Source organism: Stigmatopora nigra, chromosome 10 (assembly GCF_051989575.1).
Source record: "Stigmatopora nigra isolate UIUO_SnigA chromosome 10, RoL_Snig_1.1, whole genome shotgun sequence".
In the NCBI taxonomy this organism is placed as follows: Eukaryota; Metazoa; Chordata; class Actinopteri; order Syngnathiformes; family Syngnathidae; genus Stigmatopora; species Stigmatopora nigra.
Genome location: NC_135517.1, coordinates 3,442,207 through 3,457,500, shown reverse-complemented (window position 1 = coordinate 3,457,500; position 15,294 = coordinate 3,442,207). Strand labels below are relative to the sequence as shown.

The window sequence follows — 15,294 nt, the reverse complement described above, 5'->3', positions numbered from 1 at the left end:
CTCCAATCAGTTACCCGATCGAAGAGTGTGGAGATGATGATGATGATGGTGGTGGTGATGACGGTGCTGATGATGAAGTGATGAAGATGATGATGATTATGATGATGATGAAGATGGTAATGATGATGGTGACGATGGTGATGATGACGATGGTGATGATGGCCATGGCGATGATGAAGTTAGCGATGATGAAGATGGTGATGATGAAGAAGGTGGCGATGAAGAAGATGGCGATGATGAAGATGGCGGTGATGGTAATGATTAAGATGGTATTGATGATGATGATGATGAAGATGGTATTGATAATGATGATGATGCAGGCGATGATGATAATGGCGATGATGAAGATGGTGATGAATATGATGGTGACGATGAAGATGACGATGAAGATGATGATGAAGACGATGAAGATGACGATGAAGATGATGATGAGAATGACGATGAAGATGACGATGAGGATGAAGATGCTGCTGCTGCTGATGATGATGAAGGTCATCGGCTCCATCATCATGAAAATCGGGAAAAGATCAAAGATGGCTTCCCTGTGTAGCTGAATTGAAAGCAAGTAGCCAAGAGGTGCGTAACAAACAAATCCAGGTGGTCCATCCACAGTAGAAAAACCACTAAGAGCCTTTTGATTAGCCCCTAATGCTGGTCGTTTAATAGCTTATTATGGCCTCCCTGGAGAAATTGTCCACTGGGACCTTCCGCTGGAAGTGCTTTTTCTCCCACCTTAACCCTTTAGTTGACTGACTATATATTTGTTTTGTCTTCTGAAAATGTCCAAACTAGTAATGTATTTATCCATTTTACTGATGATGTATTCAATGACGATGGGTTATATCTGTTCTATTTTCCAGTCTGTTCTGACTACCAAGGACTTGGAGAAATTGTTTTTTTTGTCGAGACCAAGGACTCCCCTGACGCCATTTTGCAGTTGACCCGGGTCGTCTCCGTCAAACGTTCTACGTCGTCGGGCCCTCGGGCTCCTGGATCCCGCTGCGACACATTAACATTGTAATTGGCTTTTTTTCTTCTTCCCCCTCCCACAGTAAACGGGGGAGCTCCTCGGGGACAGGCAGCAAACACAAAAGCAACGGTTCGACATTTTTCACGCCGCTTGTCATCTTTTGGAAGGTCATTTTTTTCCAAAACCTCCCGAGTCCTACAGAAAAATGACAAAAAAAGAGGTTTGTAAGCAGGATTGAGAGAAAAGTACAACTAATCTTGCACCAAAATGGAATCCTGGCGTAAACAGATCATGTGATTTGTAACAGCCAATAACTGATCAGATGCAAATAGTTTAAAACGGCGAGTTTAAAATGCACGCTTTCTTAAACTTGCCGTCAGTGTTTTTGCCTGTTTTTTGTGTCTTTTTTCTGTCTTTGCCATACATAGAAGACCTCCTTTAGCCGCTCTTGATTAAAATGCGCATTCCCTACCAGCTGAAAGGCTCTATTTTTTTTCTGGCATGTGCTCTGTGATGTGAAACACTTTGATTTAATTGCGGGACACAATGACCATTGCTCTACGGCAAAAAAAGACCATGAATAGTAAGGCTATTTTCTTTACCTATAGCCTTACTATACTATGTCGATTTTTTGAAGAAAAATGCCTTAATATACTATGTCTTTTTTGAAGAAAAATGCCTTACTATACTATGTCGTTTTTTTGAAGAAAAATGCCTTACTATACTATGTCGTTTTTTTCGAAGAAAAATGCCTTAGTATACTATGTCGTTTTTTGAAGAAAAATGCCTTACTATACTATGTCGTTTTTTGGAAGAAAAAAGCCTTACTATACTATGTCGTTTTTTGAAGAATTAAGCCTTACTATACTCTGTCGTTTTTTTGAAGAAAAATGCCTTACTATACTATGTCGTTTTTTTCGAAGAAAAATGCCTTAGTATACTATGTCGTTTTTTGAAGAATAAAGCCTTACTATACTATGTTGTTTTTTGAAGAATAAAGCCTTACTATACTATGTCGTTTTTTGAATAAAAATGCCTTACTATACTATGTCGTTTTTTGGAAGAAAAATGCCTTACTATACTATGTCGTTTTTTGAAGAATAAAGCCTTACTATACTATGTCGTTTTTTGGAAAAATAAAGCCTTACTATACTATGTCGTTTTTTTGAAGAAAAATGCCTTACTATATATACTATGTCGTTTTTTGAAGAATAAAGCCTTACTATACTATGTCGTTTTTTGAAGAATAAAGCCTTACTATACTATGTCGTTTTTTGAAGAAAAATGCCTTACTATACTATGTCGTTTTTTGGAAGAAAAATGCCTTGCTATACTATGTCGTTTTCTGGAAGAAAAACGCCTTACTATACTATGTCGTTTTTTGAAGAATAAAGCCTTACTATACTATGTCGTTTTTTGAAGAATTATGCCTTGCTATACTATGTCGTTTTTTTGAAGAAAAAAGCCTTACTATACTATGTCGTTTTTTGGAAGAATAAAGCCTTATTATATACTATGTCGTTTTTTGAATAAAAATACCTTACTATACTATGTCGTTTTTTGGAAGAATAAAGCCTTACTATACCATGTCGTTTTTTGAAGAATAAAGCCTTACTATACTATGTCGTTTTTTTGAAGAATAAAGCCTTACTATACTATGTCGTTTTTTTGAAGAAAAATGCCTTACTATACTATGTCGTTTTTTGAAGAATAAAGCCTTACTATACTATGTCGTTTTTTTGAAGAATAAAGCCTTGCTATACTATGTCGTTTTTTTGAAGAAAAATGCCTTACTATACTATGTCGTTTTTTTGAAGAAAAATGCCTTACTATACTATGTCGATTTTTGAAGAATAAAGCCTTACTATACTATGTCGTTTTTTGAAGAATAAAGCCTTACTATACTATGTCGTTTTTTGAAGAAAAATGCCTTACTATACTATGTCGTTTTTTTGAAGAAAAATGCCTTACGATACTATGTAGTTTTTTGAAGAATAAAGCCTTACTATACTATGTCGTTTTTTTGAAGACAAATGCCTTACTATACTATGTCGTTTTTTGGAAGAAAAAAGCCTTACTATACTATGTCGTTTTTTGAAGAATAAAGCCTTACTATACTATGTCGTTTTTTTGAAGAAAAATGCCTTACTATACTATGTCGTTTTTTGAAGAATAAAGCCTTACTATACTATGTCGTTTTTTTGAAGAAAAATGCCTTACTATACTATGTCGTTTTTTGGAAGAATAAAGCCTTACTATACTATGTCGTTTTTTGAATAAAAATACCTTACTATACTATGTCGTTTTTTGGAAGAATAAGCCTTACTATACTATGTCGATTTTTGAAGAATAAAGCCTTACTATACTATGTCGTTTTTTTGAAGAAAAATGCCTTACTATACTATGTCGTTTTTTGAAGAATAAAGCCTTACTATACTATGTCGTTTTTTGAAGAATAAAGCCTAACTATACTATGTCGTTTTTTGAATAAAAATGCCTTACTATACTATGTCGTTTTTTTGAATAAAAATGCCTTACTATACTATGTCGTTTTTTTGAAGAAAAATGCCTTACTATACTATGTCGTTTTTTGAAGAAAAAAGCCTTACTATACTATGTCGTTTTTTGAAGAATAAAGCCTTACTGTACTATGTCGTTTTTTTGAAGAAAAATGCCTTACTATACTATGTCGTTTTTTGAAGAATAAAGCCTTACTATACTATGTCGTTTTTTGAAGAAAAATGCATTACTATACTATGTCGTTTTTTTGAAGAAAAATGCCTTACTATACTATGTCGTTTTTTGAAGAATAAAGCCTTACTATACTATGTCGTTTTTTGGAAGAATAAAGCCTTACTACACTTTCGTTTTTTGAATAAAAATGCCTTACTATACTATGTCGTTTTTTGAATAAAAACGCCTTACTATACTATGTCGTTTTTTGGAAGAAAAAAGCCTTACTATACTATGTCGTTTTTTGGAAGAAAAACGCCTTACTATACTATGTCGTTTTTTGGAAGAAAAATGCCTTACTATACTATGTCGTTTTTTGGAAGAATAAAGCCTTACTATACTGTCTTTTTTTTGAATAAAAATACCTTACTATACTATGTCGTTTTTTGGAAGAATAAGGCTTACTATACTATGTCGATTTTTGAAGAAAAATGCCTTACTATACTATGTCGTTTTTTGAAGAATAAAGCCTTACTATACTATGTCGTTTTTTGAAGAATAAAGCCTAACTATACTATGTCGTTTTTTGAATAAAAATGCCTTACTATACTATGTCGTTTTTTTGAATAAAAATGCCTTACTATACTATGTCGTTTTTTTGAAGAAAAATGCCTTACTATACTATGTCGTTTTTTTGAAGAAAAATGCCTTACTATACTATGTCGTTTTTTGAAGAAAAAAGCCTTACTATACTATGTCGTTTTTTGAAGAATAAAGCCTTACTATACTATGTCGTTTTTTTGAAGAAAAATGCCTTACTATACTATGTCGTTTTTTGAAGAATAAAGCCTTACTATACTATGTCGTTTTTTGAAGAAAAATGCCTTACTATACTATGTCGTTTTTTTGAAGAAAAATGCCTTACTATACTATGTCGTTTTTTGAAGAATAAAGCCTTACTATACTATGTCGTTTTTTGGAAGAATAAAGCCTTACTACACTTTCGTTTTTTGAATAAAAATGCCTTACTATACTATGTCGTTTTTTGAATAAAAACGCCTTACTATACTATGTCGTTTTTTGGAAGAAAAAAGCCTTACTATACTATGTCGTTTTTTGGAAGAAAAACGCCTTACTATACTATGTCGTTTTTTGGAAGAAAAACGCCTTACTATACTATGTCGTTTTTTGGAAGAAAAAAGCCTTACTATACTATGTCGTTCTTTGGAAGAAAAACGCCTTACTATACTATGTCGTTTTTTGGAAGAAAAAAGCCTTACTATACTATGACGTTTTTTGGAAGAAAAAAGCCTTACTATACTATGTCGTTTTTTGGAAGAAAAAAGCCTTACTATACTATGTCGTTTTTTGGAAGAAAAACGCCTTACTATACTATGTCGTTTTTTGAAGAATAAAGCCTTACTATACTATGTCGTTTTTTGAAGAATAAAGCCTTACTATACTATGTCGTTTTTTTGAAGAATAAAGCCTTACTATACTATGTCGTTTTTTTGAAGAAAAATGCCTTACTATACTATGTCGTTTTTTGAAGAATAAAGCCTTACTATACTCTGTCGTTTTTTGAAGAAAAATGCCTTACTATACTATGTCGTTTTTTTGAAGAAAAATGCCTTACTATACTATGTCGTTTTTTGAAGAATAAAGCCTTACTATACTATGTTGTTTTTTGAAGAAAAATGCCTTACTATACTATGTCGTTTTTTTGAAGAAAAATGCCTTACTATACGATGTCGTTTTTTGGAAGAAAAACGCTTTACTATACTATGTCGTTTTTTGAATAAAAATGCCTTACTATACTATGTCGTTTTCTGGAAGAAAAACGCCTTACTATACTATGTCGTTTTTTGAAGAATAAAGCCTTACTATACTATGTCGTTTTTTGAAGAATAAAGCCTTACTATACTATGTCGTTTTTTTGAAGAATAAAGCCTTACTATACTATGTCGTTTTTTTGAAGAAAAATGCCTTACTATACTATGTCGTTTTTTGAAGAATAAAGCCTTACTATACTATGTCGTTTTTTTGAAGAAAAATGCCTTACTATACTATGTCGTTTTTTGGAAGAATAAAGCCTTACTATACTATGTCGTTTTTTGAATAAAAATACCTTACTATACTATGTCGTTTTTTGGAAGAATAAGCCTTACTATACTATGTCGATTTTTGAAGAATAAAGCCTTACTATACTATGTCGTTTTTTTGAAGAAAAATGCCTTACTATACTATGTCGTTTTTTGAAGAATAAAGCCTTACTATACTATGTCGTTTTTTGAAGAATAAAGCCTTACTATACTATGTCGTTTTTTGAATAAAAATGCCTTACTATACTATGTCGTTTTTTTGAATAAAAATGCCTTACTATACTATGTCGTTTTTTTGAAGAAAAATGCCTTACTATACTATGTCGTTTTTTGAAGAATAAAGCCTTACTATACTATGTCGTTTTTTTGAAGAATAAAGCCTTACTACACTATGTCGTTTTTTTTGAAGAAAAATGCCTTACTATACTATGTCGTTTTTTTTTAAGAAAAATGCCTTACTATACTATGTCGTTTTTTGAAGAAAAATGCCTTACTATACTATGTCGTTTTTTTGAAGAAAAATGCCTTACTATACTATGTCGTTTTTTGGAAGAAAAACGCTTCACTATACTATGTCGTTTTTTGAATAAAAATACCTTACTATACTATGTCGTTTTTTGGAAGAATAAGCCTTAATATACTATGTCGATTTTTGAAGAATAAAGCCTTACTATACTATGTCGTTTTTTTTAAGAAAAATGCCTTACTATACTATGTCGTTTTTTGAATAAAAACGCCTTACTATACTATGTCGTTTTTTGGAAGAAAAAAGCCTTACTATACTATGTCGTTTTTTGGAAGAAAAGCGCCTTACTATACTATGTCGTTTTTTGGAAGAAAAACGCCTTACTATACTATGTCGTTTTTTGGAAGAAAAAAGCCTTACTATACTATGTCGTTCTTTGGAAGAAAAACGCCTTACTATACTATGTCGTTTTTTGGAAGAAAAAACCCTTACTATACTATGTCGTTTTTTGGAAGAAAAACGGCTTACTATACTATGTCGTTTTTTGAAGAATAAAGCCTTACTATACTATGTCGTTTTTTGAAGAATAAAGCCTTACTATACTATGTCGTTTTTTTGAAGAATAAAGCCTTACTATACTATGTCGTTTTTTTGAAGAAAAATGCCTTACTATACTATGTCGTTTTTTGAAGAATAAAGCCTTACTATACTTTGTCGTTTTTTGAAGAAAAATGCCTTACTATACTATGTCGTTTTTTTGAAGAAAAATGCCTTACTATACTATGTCGTTTTTTGAAGAAAAAAGCCTTACTATACTATGTCGTTTTTTGAATAAAAATACCTTACTATACTATGTCGTTTTTTGGAAGAATAAAGCCTTACTATACTATTTCGTTTTTTGAATAAAAAAGCCTTACTATACTATGTCGTTTTTTGAATAAAAATGCCTTACTATACTATGTCGTTTTTTGACGAAAAAAAAAGCACTAAGGACACTTGAACGTACCATTATAAGCATAAATTCATCTATATTTAAACCATCAGCTGCCATTTTGGGTGGTTTAGTTGACAGCGAATCGGCATTCGTTGATTCACTTCTTAAGTTAAATGGTTTGGACTTTTGCGAGGGACACACTATCAACCAATCAATGAGAGTTAATGCAAAGTTAAAAGAATCAACAGCGAGATTAACCACGATTAATCGCAGTCTCTCACCATTCATTAACATTAGCAGTTAGCATGTTTATTTTAAATGGACTACCATATTAATGAATGACTCTATATTAACTTACAATGTGTTAATGCATCATTGAAATGAATACACACTAATGTGTTAACTCACTTAGCATTAATATCAGTCAACACTTAGGAAAGATATCGTGGTCCACATTGGCTTGAGATACGGAGACGTGCAATATAGTTTATCTCGGCGCCGATTGTATCGGCGGTGGGCGCAATAACGATCGACGCGATGCTGAGAGGGTGATAAAAGCGCCAGCGCAGCCAAGTGTGTTTTTACGCGAAGCAATCAGCGGGCGCCCGAGGGCCACCAAAAACTTGGCCGTATTGACACGCTTGTATGTGAGAAGGGTACAAGCGCACCCTGGGGACCGGCTATTGAGCTGACTCACTTCTCACCTCACTTCTGGCTGTGTACACGATCTGTGAGGGGGCGGGGTCACACAGGCGGTCATTGTCTGGGTGATGACAAGACAATCTGACGTTGAAAAAATCCAAAGAACACCTTTCGTACTGCGTCGTCTCGCACGTCGGGAGTCAAATCAATAGTAATATTCGCTGCTGGTGTTTACTGGGGTTCATACGATATAGTATAGTAAGGCTTTTTCCTCCTCAAAAACAACATAGTATAGTAAGGCTTTATTCTTCCAAAAACGACATAGCATACTAAGGCTTTATTCTTCCAAAAACGACATAGTATAGTAAGGCTTTATTCTTCCAAAAACGACATAGTATAGTAAGGCTTTATTCTTCCAAAAACGACATAGTATAGTAAGGCTTTATTCTTCCAAAAACGACATAGTATAGTAAGACTTTATTCTTCCAAAAACGACATAGTATAGTAAGGCTTTATTCTTCCAAAAACGACATAGTATAGTAAGGCTTTATTCTTCCAAGAACGACATAGTATAGTAAGGCTTTATTCTTCCAAAAACGACATAGTATAGTAAGGCTGTATTCTTCCAAAAACGACATAGTATAGTAAGGCTTCAAAAAACAACATAGTATAGTAAGGCTTTTTCCTCGAAAATACGACATAGTATAGTAAGGCATTTTTCTTCAAAAAACGACAAATTGGAAATTTGAAATGGAATGGATGGCAACAAATGAACATTTGTTCAACGAATTGGACGTCCATGGCTGTCAAACCAAAGAGTTCCTATCAATGTCCATTTGATGATTTTGGCAAGAGATTTAGTCACAGAATAGGATTGAACGTCATTAATCTGACTGGATTCATCTCAATGAAAACCAGTGACCACTTTTTATCTGTCGCCACAGCTGCAATTCATTGTGAGCTGGCGAATGAAAGGAAACGGGGGGGGGGAAGGGGGTGGGGGGTCATTGGCTGATTGGGGGGTGTTATATCGACAGCGCTCTCCAATTCCACTTTTCTTCAGCTGCCGTTTGAATTGGACAACGTCGCCATTGAATAGAATTGACGGCAGCTGGAAAATCAAAACCAAGCTAATGTCGGAAATGAAACAAAAATGGCAAAAAAAGCAACTGAAAAAGTCGGAATATATTAAAACGATCAATTCCAATTGTCAAAATTGACGTGATAGCATCTTTTTATTGCATTTCTAATTTACAAATCGAGTTGAAGCTATGCTAATGCTAACAAAATTGTCCAAAAACATGAAACTTTATTTAAATTTTCTATGACTAATTTTCATTGGAATGAAATTGGGTTCGATTTCCAAAAAAATATGTCATTTTCACCCGAAATCTAACCTCAAAAATCCGACTTTTAGCTTTAGCGCTTTAACTTAACGCTAAAATGTTAGCATTCCCTGCATTTTAGCGTCCCCATCACCCACACGAGGGTCCTCGGTGGTCTCCATTTGGATATTCGCGCTCCACTGAATCTCTTTGTCCAGCTGCCATTCATGCCATCCCTTGGTTTGCCCCACTTAAAACCACGTCACCACGTACGCACAAACGATAGCGCCTTTCTTACGTAGAGTCGGAGAAAGGCAATCCCCCCCCCCCATAATGTGCCTGCTCGTCTAATTCCCGCAATTACTGAAATTACTCCCAATTTGTTGCCATGGCGATTCTTTTTTTAAGCCGACGACGAGAGCGCGCGCCACTCAGCGTGTGATTGGCAGAGAGAAAATAGGCTGCAAGGCAGTGACCTGGTAATAGTCAACGTAACCACGGGCCATATTTCGTGATAGTTGCCATGGTGACCATAATTGGCTGGCAGAGGAACACACTCTCAAAGGGACTAAAATCATGTGTCTTTTTACGCCTCAACGGGTCTAAAGCTCCTGAAACTGTATTTTTTTTAATGTGCTATTAAAAGAGGCACGGTGATAAAGTGGTTAGCACATCCGACTCACAGTTCTGAGATCGGGGTTTGATTCCTGCGTGGAGTTTATGTATTTTTACTATACTATGTCGTTTTTTTTGAAGAAAGAAGCCTTACTATACTATGTTGTTTTCTGAAGAATACAGCCTTACTATACTATGTCGTTTTTTTGAAGAATACAGCCTTACTATATTATGTCATTTTTTTGAAGAATACAGCCTTACTATACTATGTCGTTTTTTGAACAAAAATACCTTACTATACTATGTCGTTTTTTTTAAAGACAAAAGCCTTACTATACTATGTCGTTTTTTGAATAATAAAGCCTTACTATACTATGTCGTTTTCTGAAGAATACAGCCTTACTATACTATATCGTTTTTTAGAAGAATACAGCCTTACTATACTATGCCGTTTTTTGAAGAATACAGCCTTAGTATACTATGTCGTTTTTTGAAGAATACAGCCTTACTATACTATGTCGTTTTTTGGAGAAAAAAGCCTTACTATACTTAGTGTTGCCTAAATAAGCCTATTAAAGGGATACACGTCTATTTGATGATGTTTTGAAAAGATGTCTGACCTTATGAGACGTCCAGGGGAGAAGGCCAGGCAGTTGTAGTACATTTCACATTGTTGTTGTTGTTGTTTTTGACTTGGCAGTAAATCAGGAGCTGCCAAACCTCCCCGTCCAAACGGATCAGCGTCAATAGCAGGAACGTCACGCAGCACGTGGCCATGTTTCCCTTTTGAGTAGAAAGTCGGCCGGCCACCCCCAAGCGAGGGCTTTCCTGACCAAAAAAGAAGACAAGCGGATTAGACATGAAAATGCTGGAGGGCAGCGAGCTAGCACCCTCCTCGTAAAATGTGTGCGGTGGGATAGACGGGGGTCTCGGAGAATAGCGATGATGATGATGATGATGTGGCGTGGTGACAGCGAGACGAGCAAGAGAAACAAAGACGCTAGGGGATTTTTTTGGTCTCCCTTGGGAAAGACGCTATCTATTTTAATTATGTTTTTTTTAGAAAAGTGTGTCATTATTTGAATTCAGTACAAATTGTTTTTGGACGGGTTTAGAATTAGGCTAATTATGTAGATGGTTTGTGAATAAAAATATTAATGTAAAAGGTCATTTTTTTTGTCAGTCAAAATTAAAAAACTACGTCTTTGTGACTCTGTTTCAAAAAGTTATTGTAAATGAGTCGAAAATCATTTAATTTACAGAATATGAGTACCAACTTTGTTTTTATTGGCTCAGGAACCGAAGAGTAACAATTTTTGATAATGTCCTTTAAAGCGAGCGAGACCTTGAGACCTCCCTAAATCTAAAAAAAAAGCTGTAATTGGGAAATACTGAGAATACTCAAAATTTGCTTCATGAAAGATTATTTTCCTATTTAATGATTTTTGAGCTGATTTTTTAAACATTTGAAAACGGTTGATGACACATAGAATTAATCTGGAAAATTCCTATTCAAAATGATTACATTCAAAACTATGTTTTTAGGTATTTTTACACATACATTTTTTGGGGTGTACATGTGATAGACATTTTAACCGCCAGTCGCTAAATCAAGCTAACTGCGAGTTTGCATTTACATTATTACTAAAAATATGGATGCCAACTGTGAGTTTGCATTTACGTAAATATTACAAAAAAATATGGTTTAAAACGGGCATTCCCACACAGGATAGCCAGTCCGTAGTGACCACACACACACATATACACACACACACACACATTTACACACACACACACACACACACGGGCGCAGTCAGATGTCGCTTTGTGTTGGAGATAAAGATGGCGTGTCACTCAGGGCTCACTAGAAAAATATGCGTAAACATTCACATTCACATTCACACTGTCTGTCCATGTTTGTGCCTGTAAGAGTAAAAAAAAAAAAAAAACAACAACAAAAGAAAAAAGCCTTACTATACTATGTCGTTTTTTTGAAGAATAAAGCCTTACTATACTATGTCGTTTTTTGAAGAATAAAGCCTTACTATACTATGTCGTTTTTTAAGAAACATGCATTACTATACTATGTCGTTTTTTGAAGAATAAAGCCTTCCTATACTATGTCGTTTTTTGAAGAAAAATGCCTTACTATACTATGTCGTTTTTTTGAAGAAAAATGCCTTACTATACTATGTCATTTTTTTGAAGAAAAATGCCTCACTATACTATGTCGTTTTTTTGAAGAATAAAGCCTTATTATATACTATGTCGTTTTTTGAGGGAAAAGCCTTAGTATTGCAAGGCCTTTTTTTCTCCAAGAAACGACATACTATAGTAAGGCTTTTCCCTTCAAAAAACGACATAGTATATAGTAAGCCTTTTTTTCCTGTAAATATATAAATATATCTAATATCATATTCAAGCTATTCCATACCTGTCAACTGGTACGTTCTCGCCGTAATTGGTACAACTGAAAGCCCATTTTTATATTGGTACGCTGTACACATGAAAATGGTACGCTAAACGGTGATTTTGAGAAAAAAAAATAAATTAAGGCACTTTCTAGCCATTTTTCACCATCCGCCATTGTTTCTTCCCGGAAACGCATGTCTGCCAAGTGATATATGTACCGGCGCCTCTGATTGGCTAAAAAAAAAAGATCATGATAAACATTTCGTTTTGTAACACTTTCACCATGTGATTTCCGTTTCCTGTTCCCTTGTTTATGTTTACTTTCATTTTCACTTGTTGTTCGTGATTTTTTACAAAAAAGTAAAGTGGTAAGATTTTCCATGTATTTATACATATATGTAAGGGCGAAAACAAAATTTGGTAAGATCACAAATGGTTCGAGGTTGACAGGTATGCTATTCTATTCCCACTTTTTTTAAACCAAATCCCATCCAGTGTCAGCACGTATTAAAGAAGGAAGGTTATCAGTGGAGGAAGCCGCCTCCTTTAAACACATTTGCTACTGCTGATGGCTATTGAAAAGATAAACTCACCTTTTGGCGCAATCGTTTTATCTTTAATTACGCGAGTCACTAAGGAGACTTTTTATATGGAAATGGGACCATATTAAAACATAACACACACACACACACTTCTACATATTCCAGCTGCTTTCAGAAAAAAGAAAAAACAACAACGCATGTCCATTTGAATATGTTTGATGTTCCTTTCACATAATTTACCATTCTGGAGCACTGATAGCACTCTTCATTACGCGCTTCATTAAGTCCATTGATAATTGATTCCGGTCTTGTGTGTGTGTGTGTGTGTGTGTGTGTGTGTGTGTGTGTGACACTAATGTGCACTAGAGATGTAAAAAAAAAATGGTAAGAGTGAGATTCGAGACAATAATGGATGCTGGGATGGTGGAAAAAAAAGAAAAAACAATCCCAAAAATGCTTGTTGCCGTGTTGCTAGGCGACAAAAGTGGCTGGATGGGGGAGATAAACTCGGGGATGCGCCTCCCGTTAAGCAAGGGGGGGGGGGGGTCGACAACAAGGAGAGAGGAGATAAAATGGAGAAGAATGGGGGGAGGAGTTATGTGACATCATTGATTTGATGTTTTTTTTTTAACATGGAATTTTGCTGTCATTGGCGGTGAGAGGCGTTCGATTGATTTTGATTGGGGATTTACGCTGTTAAGGTTGATTGGATGTTTAGTGGTGATAGTGGAAGAGGGATGGAGTTAAAGAATGAGAAAATAAAAGTTTAAAGTACTATTTTTAGGCAAAAAGTGTGTATTCGTGCGTTTAAAGGCTTCAAAGTGGGACATTATTATTCTAAATCAAGGGTGGCAATTTTATGTGGGCTGGGCTAGTTTAGATATAATATTTAGATTTTTTTTATATATAAATGGATTAAAATCCTTGAATATTCCATTTTTTATAGATCTAAAACATTGTTTATTTGAGCTTTTTTAAAAATATTTTTAGATTTTACAAAATGATTTTTGAACTAAAAACACAAAAAATGATTAAAAAATGACAATTATTGATTTAAAAGGGAAAAAAATCAGGAAATTTAATATACATCTATACGTACTATATAAATGGTTAAATGTGTGTGTGTGCTATAAATAGGTGAATATAACTTTTCTCTTTATAACTATTAGTAACAACTACAACATAAAAAAATATAGAAAAAAAACAATTTTGCCCATGTTTAGTTCTATTTTAGACCAGAGTTGTCGCTTTAGATTTAACATAAATGACAAAAGGTGTGTGTGTGTGTGTGTCATGATTACTTGTGAATGAGGGGCATCAGCCTAATTATATGGGGGGTGGTGGTGGTCCAGAGTGGTGCCAGGGTTTGCTGATTGCTATTCATCTGTAGATTACAGTCATTTAGGTCTGCAGAACCAGAATTGGGCGGGGGGGTTGAGTCTGGGAGGACGGCTGCTCCAGATCTGTCTGTTTTTTTTTTTTTTTTTTTGGGGTGGGGGGCACATTTTGAAAAGGTTAATCATGATCCAAAATGATGCTTATGAAAGAAAATCTTACATTTTTAATCCTGCTCATTTTCTGAAGCACTTTATCTTCACTAGGGTGGCAGGGGGTGCTGGAGCCTATCACATCTGATTTCAGGCCAATGGTGGGGGGGACCCACTGAATCGGTGGGCAGCCAATCACAGGGCTTAAAGAGACAAACAATCATTCACGCTCACAATCATCGATAGCAGCAATTTAGAGTGACCAATCATGTATTCGGAATGTGGGAGGAAATCGGAGTACCCAGAAAAAACCCACACAGGCCCAAGAAGGAGATCATGCTAACTATACACCGGTGGACCGACGTGGATTTGAACCCAGATCCCCCAATGTAATGTGAATAATATTGATGAATAAAACATCTAAATAACAGACACTATAATGCACAAATATGAGTTAAATCTTACCTGATTTTTCATGTTGATCCCTCTCACTTCTGATTCTCGTTCATATGACTTTTCTTCTTGAAATAGCAAAGTTTCCATTTATATGCAATATGATCCATTGGAAAACGTACATAGAACTTTAGCTACACTGCATGTTTTACATAGGAGAACTTTTTCAGCCGAAATCGTCACTTTTTCTACTACTTGCACATAATCCGACAGCCATCTTTAAAGCATCGCATTTCTTTTTAACTCGTTTCGCCATTATATATTCGTATAATGACAATAGCGTTCAATTTAATTCAATTCAGTGGTAAGAGCTTGCCATCAGATCGACCATACCGTTAGCTACATGCTAACCTGCCAATCATTGCCACCTGGGCATACCCCACGACAACACAGCTAATCCATGACGTCAACATTTCGTCATGCCGCAGCAGTAAACACACGTGACGAGCACGCGTCATATCATTGGCTGGACACAGTGTTAGTCATAGTTTAACATGTCTTGTCGTTGGTCAGTGACAGGATTCCATTCTGTCGTTCCAAAAAAGGCTACAAAAAAAACTTTATTTACAATTCAGGTTGCCTAATTTTAGCCAATCAGATGCTGATGATGACGTCATTAAGACACACCCTGCCTATGTGTATTGTAGTCTTTTGGCGTGTGTATGTATATGTA

At 35.0% G+C, this 15,294-nt stretch overlaps 1 protein-coding gene across 2 annotated transcripts in view; it reads right to left on the bottom strand.

The window, feature by feature from the left end:
• Nucleotides 1-15,129, bottom strand: part of LOC144203235 (uncharacterized) — a 15,603-nt gene extending 474 nt beyond the window's left edge. Inside the window, exons 1-3 of one of the 2 annotated variants that reach the window (XM_077726608.1) lie at nt 14,634-15,129; nt 10,348-10,555; nt 1-1,165 (exon numbers count right to left, since the gene is read on the bottom strand). The exon at nt 1-1,165 is cut by the window's left edge and continues 474 nt beyond it. In XM_077726608.1, the coding sequence (XP_077582734.1) occupies nt 11-511 (501 nt within the window). In that variant the 5' untranslated portion in view covers nt 512-1,165; nt 10,348-10,555; nt 14,634-15,129 and the 3' untranslated portion in view covers nt 1-10. Of the gene's footprint in view, nt 1,166-10,347; nt 10,653-14,633 lie in introns of those variants that run through there. The other variant, XM_077726609.1, reaches the window with a different exon arrangement.
• Between the last annotated feature and the right edge of the window lie 165 nt (nt 15,130-15,294).